General features: G+C 37.9%; 1 protein-coding gene across 10 annotated transcripts in view; it reads left to right on the plus strand.

Moving 5' to 3' along the window:
• Nucleotides 1-17,371, plus strand: part of TEAD1 (TEA domain transcription factor 1) — a 205,348-nt gene that overhangs the window by 174,240 nt on the left and 13,737 nt on the right. For all 10 annotated transcript variants that reach the window (XM_067462667.1, XM_067462668.1, XM_067462671.1 and 7 more), the window contains one exon: nucleotides 10,905-11,078. In XM_067462667.1, the coding sequence (XP_067318768.1) occupies nucleotides 10,905-11,078 (174 nt within the window). The remainder of the gene's footprint in view (nucleotides 1-10,904; nucleotides 11,079-17,371) is intronic.

The following is a 17,371-nucleotide window of genomic DNA, read 5'->3' on the forward strand; positions in this document are numbered from 1 at the left end:
TGTAAACAAAATACTGATCAGTAGATCATTGGATTAAGAAAGTCAAAAGGTGCTAGCATTCTTCCAATCTCATTTCAGTAGCAGCTTTAATTTTGTGATGTATTTTTATGAGACACCAGTAGACCAAATATGTACTGGAAGTTAACCATTATTACACAGTGCTCTAGTTGTGTGTTCCCTTTTTGTGTATTCTTTGATATTTCCATAATTCTATACATGGAATACGTCTCTATGTGTGTGGATAGATTTTCTGTCAGCTACAAAACATGTAAAGCAATTTAGTTCCTTAGTAGCCTTTGCCTTCTGGAGAACAGCATGCATTTAAACAAATTTATTTTCAGTGGATTGTCTGTGAACACACATTAAACCACAGATGTAAAATGAACTGTGGGAATCATTTCCATCATAATTGTTTACAACTACTTTGAAAAATGCAGCTTCAACAACTGCAGGTTAAAATTGCTACTTTCTACTGTTTCTTTTTTCAAAGAAATGTGTAGCAATTCAACATGTCAATTGTACTAATAGTGTATATAGAAGACTGTGGTTTATTTCAAGAAGGTTTGAGCTCTGTGAGAAAATAATGTTTTCAACTTGTATGTAAAATAGAATAGGATTTCTATACAGTCAAGCAAGGAGAGGCATAAATATTGGTAAATATTGTACAGTGATCCCTCTTCCTGCTTCATGCAATAGATTCTCTTTTTCACATGCAAACTTGCCAGTGAGGTGGTGTGGCAGCTTGTCACCATTTGCCATTGACACCGAAAAATTGAAAAGTGTACCAGTAAAGCTGGTGTCGTACAGGCATATCCTTTTTTTAATTTCTATTTTTTAATTTCAAAATTGTAATACAGCCACCATATACATTACAAACATATACGTATGTAGACAACCCGCCACACACAGTACAATTACCCCTTAACCCACCCCCAGTGCTACCCACCACCTTGGCTTCTGTCACAGGCATATTCTTGAGCCATACAGGGAATTGATAGTTGCATCAAATGCCTACTTAGGTGATAGTTGCATCAAATGCCTACTTCTGGCAGCTTTCCTCAACCTTCTACTTCACCCCATCAAGCACCACTGTCATGAGATTGAAAGTCCAGCCAGTGGGGCACACCTGGAAGAATACAGGAAGTAATTCATTTATTTACTTCTCGCTTCTGTTTCAGAAGCTGATCTGCATCTAAAGATATCACATCTGGATTAAAACTGACATTTTGGGCCCCTTAAAGAGATGTGGGAGCATGTGAACTATAGTGATTAAGGTTAGCATAGCACAGCGGTTTGGCTGTTGGATTACAACTCTGGATATTGGGATTTAAATCCCAGCTCAGCCACAAAACCCACTGGGTGACCTTGGACAAACTACACACTCAACCTCAGGGAAAAACAAAGACAAACCCCCGCTGAACAAATTCATATCTGGCCATAAGTTAATCATAGGGTTACCGCACGTAAGAAACAACCTCAAGGCACACAACAACCATAACATATGATTGGTTTCTGTGGTCCTGCCTGGTCTCTATGAGGGATGGAATAACCATGAGTGATTCTTCACTTCGTCCAGACTTACTGTACTACACATGATTGCCCCCATTGATAGTTTTATTTTTCATGCTTTATTTTGCACTAGAATGCGAAAAATAGAACACATTTTTAAAACCTGTAATTAAAACATTTGTATTGTTTGTGACTTGCTACCCCCTTTTTTTGCAATAGCTTATTTCACTTGAAAAAATAAATCCCCAATATAGCCATATGCATAGTCATATGTTAACAAGTAAAACAAATGTAGGTGATTTGTCTTTGTTTTGCCACAACTTATATGTTAGCATCCCATGACACCAGCAATTTGTCTCAGTTCCTTTGAATTCCTAAATGGATTATATTTTTCCCCCCGGTATTATTTGACAAGAGCCATTTTTCATGGCCTTACTGCATTCCTCAACTCCTAGAGAATTAAATATGAGGCAACTATCTCGAGACTATAGAGGGTACTCTCAGTTGTACAATGGAAAAAGTTAATGACTTTGCATTGTTGACTATTTTGTACTTTCTGTGCCCTTGGAAGCAGTAATTTTTTAACAATGGCTATAATGTTAGAATTGTTTGGACTCTCAAATGCAAAACATTTGTATTTGAGATTCTAAACAATTAGAATCCCTGCACTGAACAAACTGAGACTGGTAAATCTGGAATATTTAAGACAGAAAGAAGAATTATAAATTATGAATGATAAGATTCATTGTCTTTTAGACAGGAAGGCATGTCTAGACAGAAAAAGTGTTGCTTTCAAGTGCATCCCTTATTCTTATTGAAGTCATAGAATCATAGAGTTGGAAGAGACCACATAAGCCATCTAGTCCAACATCTTGCCATGCAGGAAAAGCACAATCAAAGTATCACTGACAGATGGCCATCCAGCCTCTGTTTAAACTTTCCAAGGAAGGCGCTTCGACCACACTCTGAGGCTGAGGCAGAGAATTCCACTGTTAAACAGCTCTTACAGTCAGGAATCTTCCTAATGTTCAGGTGGAATCTCTTTTCCAGTAATTTGAACCCATTGCTCTGAGTCCTAGGTTCAAGGGCAGCAGAAAACAAACCTGCTCCATCTTCCTTGTGTCACTCTTTTTCATATTTATACATGGCTATATCTCCTCTTAACCTTCTCTTTTGCAGGCTAAACATGCCCAGCTCTTTAAGCCACTCCTTATAGGGCCTGGTCTCCAGATCTTTGATCATTTTTGTCACCCTCCTCTGGACACCTTCCAGCTTGTCAATGTTTCATTTGAACTGTGGTGCCCAGAATTGGACACAGTATTCCAGGTGAGGTCTAACCAAAGCAGAATACAAAGGCACAAAGACTTACCTCAATTTAGACACTATACACCTTTTGATGCATCCCAAAATCCCATTGGCTTTTTTAGCTGCATCACACTGTTGCTCATGTTCAGCTTGTTGTCCACAAAGACTCCAAAACCTTTCTCACATTGACTGTTGTTGAGCCAGTCGTTCCTCATTCTGTATCTTTGCATTTCATTTTTTCATGTAGTATCTTACATTTGTCCTTGTTGAAATTCATTTTGTTAGTTTTAACCCAGCTCTCTAATCTGTTAAGATCATTTTGAATTCTGCTCCTGTCTTCTGGAATATTGGCTATCCCTCCTAATTTGGTGTTGGCCGCAAACTTGATAAGCATGCCCTCTAAACCTTCATCCAAGTCATTAATAAAGATGTTGAACCGTACTGGGTGCAGGACCAAACCCTGCGGCACTTCACTAGTCTCTTCTTTCCAGGATGAAGATGAATCATTGGTAAGCACCCTTTGGGTTCAGTCGTTTAACCATTTACAGATCCACCTAACAGTAGCCTTGCCCACAATTGAGTAATTTGCTTGCAAGAATGTCATGGAGAACTTTGTCGAAGGCCTTATTAAAATCCAGATATGCTACATCCACAGCATTCCCTGCATCTACCAAGCTGTTATCTCTATCAAAAAAGAGATAAGATTAGTCTGGCATGACTTGTTTTTGGGAAAATCATGTTGACTTCTAGTAATCATAACATTCCTTTCTAAGTGATGCAGACTTCCCCCTCAGTTATCTTCTCCAGAATCTTTCATGGTATAGATGTCAGGCTGACTCGATGGTAATTGTTTGGGTCCTCTCTTTTTCCCCTTCTTGAAGATAGGAACAACATTTGCCCTCCTCCAGTATGCTGGGACTTCCCCTGTTCTCCAAGAAGTCTCAAAATTATTACCAGTGGTTCTGAAATGTCTTCTGCTATTTCCTTCAATATTCTTGAATGTAGTTCATCTGACCCTGGAGACTTGAATTCATTTAGAGTAGCCAGATATTTCTGGATTACTACTTTACTTATTTTGGGTTGCATCCAGTTCTTCTGTCTGGCTTGGAGGGCTGTAGTAGATCCCCCCAACTACATCTTTTTCATTCCTTGTTCCCTTAATTCTTATCCAGATGCTCTCAGACTGGATTCTTCGAGTGTATCTCAGGAGTTCATGAAATAGTAACTCCTGATTTGTCCTAAATTGTCACCAAATGAATTCTAAAGCAATTTGTATCATATATGCCCCCCTGAATATGACAGTAATGTCCTTGGGAGAACTCAGAGTGATGATCACACAGAATGGTTCTTCCTTTCAAGAGATTGGACTGTTGAGGTTACAGGAAGGGGCAGGAAATGGTGGGCATGGACTCCCCCTTCTCTCAGTTACCATAGTAAGGGGGTGTGTGACCTTCACCTTCCTTTGACAAATGAACATGTTGAGAAGAAGACTAGCATAGTCCCTCTTCATAAACCTTGCTTGCTTCAATCAGAACTTTGGTGGCCTTCAAGACTGCACTCTACGTGTGTTTGGGTTATTTCCCAAATCTATAAACAATTGCTTCCAAATAATCATGACTTCTCTCCAAAGCTACTCATTTAGGACCTATATTTTCATTGCCATCTATTAGAACTATGCTGTGAGTAAAAGTATTAGTCATCATTCTGTGTAGCAAAGGAATTATGCAACATAAGAAGAAAATAATCACACATGTAATGTCAAAATAAACATTTTATGTCCTAAGAATATTGTCAGATGATGCCATGCCATCTGTTCTTCTGAAACACATTGGAATTTTTGCTGCTCCACCAACAGCATCTGGTACTTTTGGCAAGATCTGGCAACAGTAGTAGCTTTACAGCTGCCTTTTGCTATGCTTCCCACTTAGAAAACATACTGTCTTCTGTAACATGTCTTTTGCTTTCCTCGGTGATCATTTATATCTTATTTCTTGAGATACAAAGATTTACTCGTGTAGGTATAAAAGAAAGTTGCCACATGGTCACATGGTTGAGATGGGATATGATAGCTATGTTCTTGTGGGTTTTTTCGGGCTATATGGCCATGTTCTAGAGGCATTTCTCCTGACGTTTCGCCTGCATCTATGGCAAGTATCCTCAGAGGATGCTTGCCATAGATGCAGGCGAAACGTCAGGAGAAATGCCTCTAGAACATGGCCATATAGCCCGAAAAAACCCACAAGAACCTAGTGATTCCAGCCATGAAAGCCTTCGACAATATGATAGCTATGTTTAAATATTTGAAATATTTTAATATTTGAAAAGATGTCACATTAGGGAGGGGATAAGCTTGTTTTCTGCTGCTCCAGAGATTAGAGCAATGGATTTCAATTGCAGAAAGGGGATCTATCTAAACATTAAGAAGAACTTCCTGGCTCTAATAGCAGTTTGGCAATAGTTTGGTCAAGTCTTCTTCTCTGTAGGTTTGTAAGCAGAGGCCGGATGGCCATCTGTCAGGGGTATTTTGATTGTGTTTTCCTGAGTGGCAGGCAGTTGGTCCGGATGGCCCTTGTGGTCTCTTCCAACTTGTATTATTATAAGATTCAAGATAAACTGAGAACTGAAATCTAGTAAATATTAAGTTTCCAGTATTATTAACAATTAATTTACCAAAGACTTTGACCCTTCTAAAATGATACAGCTGCATTTTATTTCTTCAAAACTAGAATATGAAATACAGCTCATGAGGATTAAAGTAACTACATGCAACACTGTAATCTGATATAAATTTAAATGGTTAATGGTATCACAGACTAAATACACAAGCCTCAACAATTCTGTGATGGCTGCTGAAGTCACTTTCATACACATTTGATCTTGAAATTACCGTTTTAGTGTGTCATGTACTGAAAGATGCATTCCTCGGGTTGCAATCTTGTATACACATACTTGGCAGCAAGCCACATTAGATTTTTAGTGGGTGTTGATTAGAGTCTACAAAAGTAAATGTGTGTTTCAGAATCTTCCCCTCTAAATTGCCCTTCATAGAAAAGCTAAACAAAGGAGTAGGTAAGTGCAAATAGATTTAATGTAGTTGCTCTCAAAATATGTTTATTTTTTAGATTAAAGCCATGAGCCAAGATATCATAAGTTCGTATCTCGTATCTTAGCCATGGACTCATTAGACTTTAGTCTGTAGACATGCTTGTCTATGTCTCTACCCTCAATCTGCAATGTGGGAACATTATAGCTTATGCACATGATCCAAAAACCTTGCTGGAGGTCAACAGGATCAGTAGAAAAATAAAATCTCAATGTAGAACATAAATATTGTAGGTCAACCTTGCAGATTTGTGAAAAGATATTTGATATAATGTAAGAGGTGAAGAAGGTCCCCTTTTTAAATTACTTTATTGGCACCACCTTATCTGCACAATATTCTCTATGAAACAGAAGTTTTTATTTTATTTTGGTGAAGCTATAAAAATATACAGGTGATATTTGTAGCTTATGGAACATTTCAGTCTCCACCATCTCAGGCTGTCAGAGCATAGCCCCATATTCCCAAATATTTAAAAAATATCATAAATGCAGAAAATCTGAGAAGGAGTCTAGTTGGCATCCCCATTGCTATTTTTATATAGATGATTAAGAAAGTAATTTGAAGTCTAAACATTGAATTGGGATTGTATCAAGAAGGTACAGTTTGGTGCTTATATGAAATCTTTCACATACATAATTTCAAAATGGGTTTTTAAAAGGATAGCAAGATTGTTGCATTTGTAGTTTGCCCACCAATTGTGCAGATGCTGTTTGATAATTACTTATTGTTACAGAATACGATGATAATTACTGTAATTCTTGTGTAACCGATCAGTATGCAAGTTGAGCCTGCCCTTTGAAAGGCATTTACTCATAAGCATTCATTGATTGATTTTATTCATTCATTCGTTTGCTCATTGAAGCATTCATTCCCTCCATTCATTTGTTCATTTTTTTCTATCTTATGCACTCTTTAAATAATAAAACACATTTTTATGTAGGCTGATTTGTAAGCATGAGAAGTTTTCCACTTATTCTTGGAGGTAATGTAGTTGAAATTATTATCAAAGGAAGGTTCAGAAGGAAATCTTACTGATTGATTACAAAGCTAGAGAACTGATGCAAAGTTGCATGAATTGAGTTTAGGTCTTGGGATGAGACCATTCAGTCTTTATTTTAAAAGTGTCAGTGAAGGAGAGTTTATCACCCTCCAAGATAGTCTTATCCCTCCCTTTAGCAAATTGCCTGTGATTTCCTCATTCCCAGTCTTCTTTTAAAATGTTTAGAGAACAATTGGCAAATTTCAGGTTTTACTCCCCAATTCTTTGGTTGATAGTTGACTTTTTGATGCTTTTCAGGACAGAAATTGGTCCATTTTTCTTGTATATTTATTTGTCTTCAGTCATAGAACCAGGAGCCCCAGTAGTGCAATGGGTTAAACTCTTGTACTTGCAGGATTGCTGACTGGCAGGTTGGTGGTTCAGATCTGGAAAGCAGGGTGAGCATCCATCTCAGCTCTAGCTTCTCATATGAAGACATGAGAGAAGCCTCCCACAAGGACGGTAAAACATCAAACATCTGGGCATCCTCTGGACAACATCCTTGCAGATGGCCAATTCTCTCACACCAGAAGTGACTTGCAGTTTCTCAAGTCACTCCTGACATGAAAAAAAAAAGTCATGGAATTTTAGCGTTGGAAGAAACCATCCAGTCTAATCCCCTGCCATGCAGTCAGTTGGTATAACTTTCCAAGAACTTTAAGATAGGAATCTCTAATAAATAAAAATATGCTAGATAAAGATATCTCAGGTTTGAAAGGCGTGCCTGACAATGTAGTTTATTGAGCTCATTTCCTCTATCTTGATTAACCTTACCTAGCGTGCGTTAAAGTGTTTTGAGCCTGGAGTAAATATGATGTTACTGTATCAAGGACATATGTATGGCTGAGTAAGGTCAGGAGCCATTGGTACACAACAACTGAAGAAGAGGGGCCTGGAAAAAGTGCCTCAGATGCCCTTTGACTCAGGCAGCCAAATACTTTTCAAGGTATAAATGGCTTTCCACTTCTTAACTTGTTTATCGCCATGCCAGCCCACTGAAGTAGCTTAGGCCAAGAGCTTAAGAGCTAAACGGGCAGCTGAACTTTGAGATCTGTGTTTCAATTCAGTTATCTCTCCTGCATCACACTGGCCTTGCACCAAACTCATAAGAAATATCTGTTAAATATTTGTATTGCTAATATATAAAGAAGTATATTATAGTGCCAATCTCCACTTTTGGGCAAGGTCCTGGAGCGAGTGGTCACTACTCAACTCCAGGAATTGTTGGATGAAACTGATTATCTAGCCATATCCAGTCTGGCTTTAGGCCTGGCTACAGAACAGAGACAGCTTTGGTTACCTTGGTGGATTACCTCTACAGAGAAATAAACAGTGCGAGTCTGTCCCTGTTGGTTCTCTTGGACCTCTTAGTGGCTTTTGATACCATTGACCATCGTATCCCTCTGGGTCAACTCTCTGGGATGGGACTTGGGAACACCATTCTACAGTGGCTCCCCTTGTTCCTGGAGGGCCAAACCCAGAAGGTGGTGCTGGGAGATGCCTGCTAGGACCCCTGTCCATTGGCTTGTGGAGTCCTGCAAGGCTCGATTTTAGCCCCCTTACTATTGAACATCTACATGAAACTGCTGGGGAGGTCATCTGGGTTTTTGGAGTTTGATGCCATCTGTACGCAGATGACACACAACTCTGTTACTCATTTCCACCTAAAGCCAAGGAAGCTGCCCTGGTCCTGAACCAGTGTCTGGCTGCTGTGATGGGATGGATGAGGGCTAATAAACTGAAGTTCAATCCAGACAAGACAGAGCTCCTCCTAGTCAGTTGGGAGGCTGATTGGAGTATAAGGTCCCTGCTCTCTATCCCGCCGGCTTCACAAGTGCGGCTGGCTGGAACGAGAGACAGGGCCTTTTCTGTGGTGGCCCCTCGGCTTTGGAACACCCTCCCTATAGAGGTACGATCAGCCTCCACGCTGATGGTGTTTCGGAAGAGATTGAAGACATGGATGTTTAAACAAGCATTCGGTTAATCCGTTGCAACGAATTTTGATGACTAAAGGACTGGTAATCATGGACGACGAATTTTGGATTGTGATTTTAGTTACGAGATGCATGGGATTATTATTGGTGGCCCAATAATTTGTATTGTATATGTGTTTTATGTTTTAAATTGAATACTGTTTTTTAATTGTTGTAAACCGCAATGAGTCGCCGACTTAGGCTGAGATATTAGCGGTATACAAGCGTATAAATAAATAAATAAATAAATAGGGTTGAAACCTGTGTTTGACAGGGTAGCATTCCCCCTAAGGATACAGGTCTAAAGCTTGGGGGTTCTCCTAGATTTAGCGCTAACCCTGGAAGCCCAGGAGTTGGCAGTGGCCAGGAGAGCCTTTACTCAATTAAAACTTGTGTGACAGCCACACACATACCTTGAAAAGTCAGATCTGATCACGGTGGTCCATGTCTTTGTTACATTTCGGATGGATTACTGCAATACACTCTATGATGTAGGGCTCGGAAACTACAAATAGTGCAAGGAGCAGCAGCTAAACTATTGACAGGAGCCAACTACAGGGAGCATACTATTCCCTGTGAAAACAACTACATTGGCTTCTTGTGTGTTTCTGTGCTTAATTCAAAGTGCAGGTTATTAACTATAAAGCCCTACATGGCTCTTATCCAACCTTTTTGCACGACCATATCTTCTCCTATGACTCTGCCCAGGCCCTGAGGTCCACTGGGAGGCCCTCCTCTTGAACTCACCTTTGTCAAAAGCACAACTAGTGGGGACAAGGGAGAGGGACTTCTCGGTGGTGGCTTCCTGGCTCTGGAATGCCCTCTCCAAGGAGAATAGACTGGCCCCCACTTTAATGATCTTCAGGAAGCAGTTGAAAACATGACTTTGGAAGCAAGTTTGAAATTATTCAATTGTAAACAGAACTGAGATTTTTAATAGGATCAAAATTTCAATTGAGTGTTACTGTTTTTATCAACAAGAGCAGATGTTTTGATGTTCTAGTGGTATTATATGTCCTAACTATTATAATTGTTTATACATATACTGTCTGGATGGCATCATGAGTTATAATTAATATATCTTATTGAATTTATTTTCTTTATGTATTGTGATTTGCCCTTTTGATTTGTTTGTTCTGATTTAATTTTTGGAAGTGTGATGATACAATGGATGTTGTTTTCTGTTGTAAGGTGCCCCGAGTCCCCTTGGGGAAAGAGGGCAGGATATAAATAAAACGTTATTATTATAATCTTATTATTAAAAGCTTTATTATTATATTAGAGTTGTATGAGACACACCAAAGCTATTCTACTTTGAATTTTTGATTAACAGTTTCTTTACATGATGTAGCAAAAGTACAATTCTTATTTCAGAGTTATTTGGACATTTGCTCTGAAATGTTATATAGAATACAGAACGTCTTTGGTTCAGCTATAAGAAAACCATCAGTTCATTAGACTGAAAATATCAACTGAATGTCAATTTGTATCCATCCATTTATTTCTTACTGATTTTATGTAGGTTTTCCACAGTGTGCTTTGAACACTTACAGAAATAATTAACTTTGTATCTATAAATGGTATGCTCCAATCAATGGATGGGAATTAATTTTTAATGTAATACAAATGAAGCAGTGCCCTGTCTCTAAACCATGCCATTCAGACTGCCAGTGGACAGTTGAATATCTGCTCACTAAAGGGATACTACACATTCAAAGCTAGACTCTTGGGGAAACAGCTGGGCTAGAAACCTCTCCCAAATATATTCATTTTATTTGTATAGTGATAGGATTTAAATGCTGGCTCTTCAGCTTGTCACCAGAAATGGTGTCTACCAACAGTGATGCTGCAACATGTACCTACTTTAACTTGGTTTATCAAAACATTCCTGCACTGTAAATCTTTTCAAGAATAAACAGGTGTTCTCTTTACATCAGTTAATTACTGTACTGCTTTTTATTTCTTTACTTTGCAGTATAATAAGCACCTCTTCGTACACATTGGACATGCCAATCATTCTTACAGTGATCCATTGCTGGAATCGGTGGACATTCGTCAGATCTATGACAAATTTCCTGAAAAGAAAGGTGGCTTGAAGGAGTTGTTTGGGAAAGGACCTCAGAATGCCTTCTTTCTAGTAAAATTTTGGGTAAGATATTGAAGATATTTAATACTTTATATTGTTGCTTCTCATATGTGAAAAAGTATTTTGACTTGATTTGGAAAAGGTTGATGGAAATAAGTTTTTTTCTTTCATTACAGTGGTACTTAAGGTAATTCCCTTACATTTATTCACAAAAGCTTCCATACAGACAAAAGAAGCCATTTTTAAACACTGAATAGCTGGAATTTAGAATTTTCTTCTATAAGCTATAATGATGGCCATGAACTTGGGAATCTTTAAAAGGAAAGTAGAAAGATTCATGGGAACTCAATATCTATGGGAGATATATTCCTGGACTTCCTGTGGAAATGTGAAACTGCAAAAACTGCGATCCATCATTGTTTGAGTACACAGTGCTCTTTTGGATGTAGGTGAACTATAAGTCAAAAACTCAAGGTCAATGCGCATCAGACCCTTCCAGCATTTTCTGTTGGTCATGGGAGTTCTGTGTGCCAAGTTTGGTTAAATTCCATCGTTGGTGAAGTTGAGAATGCTCTTTGATTGTAGGTGAACTACTGTATAAATCCCAGCAACTACAACTCCCAAATGACAAAATAACCCCCCCCCCCCCCAACCCCACCAGTATTCAGATTTGGGCACATCAGGTATTTGTGCCAAATTTGGTCCAGTGAATGAAAATAATCTAATCCACTCAATGCCCAAACTACAGTCCTAGAGTTCTCCAATAGAACTTTCCAAGTCCTTGGATGGAGCAGTGGTAGAGTTGGAAGAGACCTCATGGGCCATCCAGTCCAACCCCCTGCCATGAAGCAAGAAAATTGTATTTAAAGCACCCCTGACAGATGGCCATCCAGCCTCTGTTTAAAAGCCTCCAAAGAAGGATTATCCTCAGAAGTGCCTCTCTTGTCATTTACAACTCTGTATATATAGAGTGAAATAGTTGTTTAGACCACCAGGTCCTCAATTCTTTTGGAACTTTACAAGTTACTTTACCCAATAATAATGGCTAGAAATATATAGTCTTGCTCCTCAATACAAATGTACATTGTATTAAATATATTTATTTCCAGTCTTTACCTCTTTTACTGAAAAATGGATCTCTGTTATAACTAAACCACAAAGGACTATTTTTAAAGTAATTTCAAAATAGTAATTTTACCAGCACTTTTTTTGTTTTCTTTTAGAAGAGTAATATTTCCAGAACTGCGGTGTATAATCTTACCAAACCCTCTGCAGACATATTGCTAATTCATAGACAGTTTTAGCATATTACTTACTGTAATATTTTATGACTGCATCATTTATGCATTTCAACCATGTAAAAATTAATGCAGATCTTGTTTAACAAGACCATGCTACCATAAATGCTGCTGCTTGTCAGCATTTTTGTTCACTTCAAAAACTCAGTGTTGAACCAATTTATAAACGGTCACCTGCCACCTAATGGTGCCGATGAGTAGCAGGTGACTCAATTAGGACATCTGTAGAAGACCTTCCTATTGCAAGGGTGGGATATTGCAGGACTTCAGCTCCCAAGGCTCAAGTCAGCAAAGGCAGTGGATAGGGATACTCTGAGATCTGGATGCCTACACAATTCCCATCCCAGCCATATGGTGTTAAAATGCCATGAATTTTTCTGGGAATGTATTGTTTTCATCAAGTCAAGTAAGGATAACTAACGCAAATTGAAACACAAATGTGAGTACTAAAAGTTTTGTTATTCTGTCTATTTTAGTAGCACAATATATCAACTCCCAGGTTTATTTAATATATTAAAAATCTAGAACTCTTTTAGGAAGATGAATGAGTGGAAACAAGGAAGTATTCCCATACAGAATGAGTTTGCCACACTTATTTGTAGATAAGATTTGCGGGAATAGGTGGAGGACCTAAGCAAAGCGGATAGCAAAAAAAAAAAGAGAGAGAGAACATTTGGCACTTGGTGTTGGCTGAAGAAAACTTTTTAAGTGTTAAAAGGTGGTAAAGTTTTCTGAGTTCTAAACTGGCAGAGACCATGCCAGTTTTCAAGCAGTTAGTAACATCTGGAGATTAAAATATGTATTCTGATACAGATTGTGTATTCTTTATCCAAAAGATTTGGGACGAGATGCCTTTTGGATTTTGGATTTTTTTCAGATTTTGTGATAACTTGAGATATCTTAGAGATGGAACGTAAGCCTAAACATGAAATTAATGTATGTTTCATATGCAACACATGCACACAGCCTAAAGGCAATTTTATACACAATATTTTAATAATGTGCCCAAAAGCTATCACTATCCAATTACCCTATGTGGACAGTTTTGGATCTTAGAATTCAGGACATGGGGTCCTCAATGCTTATATCCAATTTCTTGCTCTTTATTCCACTTTTCACAACATGGATTGAACATATGAGTAGGCATATATGATATTTTTAGATATTATATCAATTGAAATTATAAAATAAAGCATGTCATCTTGTTGCCCAGCTGTGTAACTAGAAGTACAGTTTTCAGGATGTGTAAATAGATCTACAATGTATTTTTCTTAATAGGTGCGAGTGCAGTTTTATGCTCCTCATCTTGTTCTGGGTTGGAATTGTCTGCAATTTCAGTTCAACCATGGCACAATATAGAAGGACCTACTAAATACAAATAGTTTCTTTATAATACCACTGGACTGGTGTTAGTATTTGAACATGTTGACAAGAAACTAAAATCATTCACATATTTACAAAAGCGTAATTCCGATTCAAAATAGTAGCCCTTCCATCTGACCAAATATGCTTAAAATTGCACAGTTAGAATGATAAATGCAGTGTTGCTTTACACAATGCGACCCTCTCTGTTTCTCTGAACACCCATGTAACATGAAAAAAAATCTCCCTGAAGATGTGTGGGTGATATTAATAAATGTATTTTAATGAATACCAAACAAACGGCTGTAGACAATAAGGCATAGTGTAATTAGTGCAGTCTTTTTAAAAAGATGCTTTGAAGTCCAAGGCATTTTTGAAATTCAAATGCGAAATGGAAATAAAGGAATCTACACAATAAAAGGGCATTAAATCATGTCCAAAAATCTCTCCTATTTTATGGATGTAAATATATGGCATAATTAGTGGTAAAGTAACATGAGTTGAGTAGTTAAGTTTATTCCCATTCTTATTATGTAAAATAGCTGTAACTGAAAAATATAATGCTGTTTCTTTGTTAGGCGCTGTTAACAAATAATGAATGCAGTGTAGTTAGCGCTTAGAAAGAGCCCTGCCACATGGTCTCCTCCCACATCCCTCTTGTGTCTGCTGCAGTCTTTAGAGGCATGTAGAATCTTTGTCTCCTTCATTCACAAAAAAGCTATTGTGATGTTTCCCCTCTTTCAATGTGAACTTTATTGCATAACAGAATGCAACTTGGCAAGAACCTGCAGCTGAGAGAGGAGCTTCATGATGTGGATGAGTCAGTTGGAGCCCGTTTTACTTAAACAGCTTTAAAATATATTTGTAGGGAAAGGAAATGATTCCTCTCCATTTTTCTAATCACCTTCCCCTCTCCCGAAAGGACACTTTTCCCCAGTGACCTTCATGGCAGTGGTGCAAATCCCATTTGGTGCAAGTGTGTTAGTTCTTCTGTACGAGTCAGAGGGCAGCTGGAAAGTGGAGTAGCTTGGCCTGGCCATCAAAATCCTAGCCATGTGTCAGGCTTGAAAGCGATTCCAAGCCTGCAGCACACAACTGGCAGTGAAGTCTGCCAAAGATCCAGATGCTGCCGTTGGAAAAAAAAACGCTTCACAATTTGGAATCTCTGCCCTTTGATCACTGTTCACTGAGAAGGAGGGGAAGCATAATACACTCATATGAATGACTCCTCATTGCAGGCAATGGTAATTGAAGGAAGCCTCTATGCTGTTTAACAAGTGACCCTCCGTGTTCAATTTTAACTACTGAATATTTGTATTTTAATTATGCTGCTCCCTTAGGAAATCTCATGCTCTCTGTGCTGCTATTTTTTCCAGCTCTTTGTTGTGAAATGGCTTTAATAATCTTTCTGCATTTGCTGATTTTTTTAAAAAAAAATCTGCTTACCCAAGACTCTTGTAACACATGCAGACTGCCTCCTCTCTTTTCTGAAGACTGAGAACACTTATCCATGTGGAGTATTCTTCTTGTTTGCTGCCAGCTCTATTTCAGCACATGCTGGGGATCTTCAGCAGGGGCCTTTTTGATGCATCGTGTCAAGTAGCTGATAGTCTTGATATGTAAAATTTTCAGTGTTCTATACTGACAGGCTGTATTTTACTGGGGGATGAATGTAGGTATTATACTATAATCATCAAACAAAGAGAACAATTACTTGTAAGATCACCAGTACTCTTTCCTAGGAATTTAGCAAGGACTCATAGTAAAAAGAAACATTACTGAAACTTTGGTGATTCCCCCCACTTTGGTCTATAATTTGTCCTTATAGTCACCATTTTTACAAGATACTAAAAAAGAGAAAGACTAGTTTTGAGCATAATAGTTATAATACCCTTTGGATACAATATTTGTATGCCACTCCCTCATTTATTCTTTACTGGGAAACAATACACTGTAATTAATTTTCACATATAATGATCACATGTTGAATAATTTTCTTACTTGCTTCATTTTTCAACACATGGGACGATACAAGGACACTCCTACCTCTCTCCAAGGATACACTGTACCAAGAATTTCTATAAAATTCATACTGGATCATACACACACAATCAACATGACTGTTCTCTTGAGATTTGGGGTTCTGCTTTATTATAACTTTGGTAACAGTCACAAGATGGTAGGTGAAGAAGTTATAAATAACAAATATAATGCCTCTAGAACATGGCCATATAGCCCGAAAAAACCCACAAGAACTGAGTGATTCCAGCCATGAAAGCCTTCGACAATACAAATATAATTTTATTGAATACAGCTTATGATGTTGTATATCTCACTCCTAGCTTTTATTCCTGCCTTCTGTGTAATATTATCTGCATATAAATTAAACAGGGTATTAAAATGAGCAGAAAAAACCCCAACTAATATGAACCAATCAATATTATTCCAGAGAAGAGTTCTCTCAATGCCTTGGAATGCTGAAAAAAACAGTAAATGGGTCTTAGAGCAAATTAAGCGTGAACCCCCCTTAGAAGCTAAGACTTACTGAGAATGTTGCAGTTTGGTCATATCATGAGAAGACATGGCTCACTAGAAAAGACAATAATGTTTGGCAAGGTAGGAGGCAGTAGGAAAAAAGGAAGACCTAGATGGATAGGCTCAATCAAAGAAGCTGCAAGAGCGGAGTTGATGACCGGGTGATCTGGAGGTCTCTCTTTCGTGGTGTCACCAGAAGTCAAAGTCAAGTTAATGGCAGTTAACAATAGCAACATTGATTTTCATGACCTGGTAATAAGACCACAATGTAGTCTTGTTCAAAATGACTGCTCTATATAGACTGATTGTTCACCCAACACAAATAACATAATTGTCTCTGCTAAATCTCAATTCCTTATTTTTAAATGCAACATAAGTAACATCAAATAAGAAAATTAATTCTACTTAACCATTGAAGAAAAACCTCATCCAGGTCAATTTGACTATGTGATTTTCAATTTATATTAGTGGTGAAACTGCCACCCTCCAAAAAATGGTGGCAAACCTCATCTGTTAGGAAGATCTATTTTGTAAAACACAGCATTCATGCACATTTAATATCCTGATGTACTGTGAACAAACAAGCATATCTGTCAGAAACACCATCTTAATCAATTATGGATGGAGTTCAGTGGTTTGTTTTTCAACTCCCACTTGTAGGACCAAGTCATGACGCATTCACCAACATGTACCTTATCACATTGGGAAAATCAAAGTAATCTAGTTTCAAGATTATTTCTGCTTGAAATAAGTTACACCTTCTAGATAACAATGTTACAAATCTATAAGCCAAAGAAACTGTTTCTAGTTATATTAAATATATAATATATTAGGATCTAAAGACTTTTCTTCAGCTTTCTAGTCCATAAGCAAAGTAACTGATTGTCTGTTTGGCTGAAGAAAATACCTTGTTTTTCAATCATCATCATCCCATAAGAACAAAGAATTCTCATGGTAACACTGTAACCCTTTTCCAGGGTTCACTTTATAATGTTTTTCTCAACATTTCCATACAGCTCCTCTCTTCACTTTTTATATAGCCCTATTTACTTCCTTCTCTTTATTTTTTTACTGTTAGGTTCTTAATAGCTCAACCTTTCTCTCTATCTTGGAATTAATTGACTAGAGAGGAAATCCATGCAAAATGAGTATACATTTTAC

The sequence above is a fragment of the Anolis sagrei genome, chromosome 1 (genome assembly GCF_037176765.1).
Source record: "Anolis sagrei isolate rAnoSag1 chromosome 1, rAnoSag1.mat, whole genome shotgun sequence".
Taxonomy (NCBI): domain Eukaryota; kingdom Metazoa; phylum Chordata; class Lepidosauria; order Squamata; family Dactyloidae; genus Anolis; species Anolis sagrei.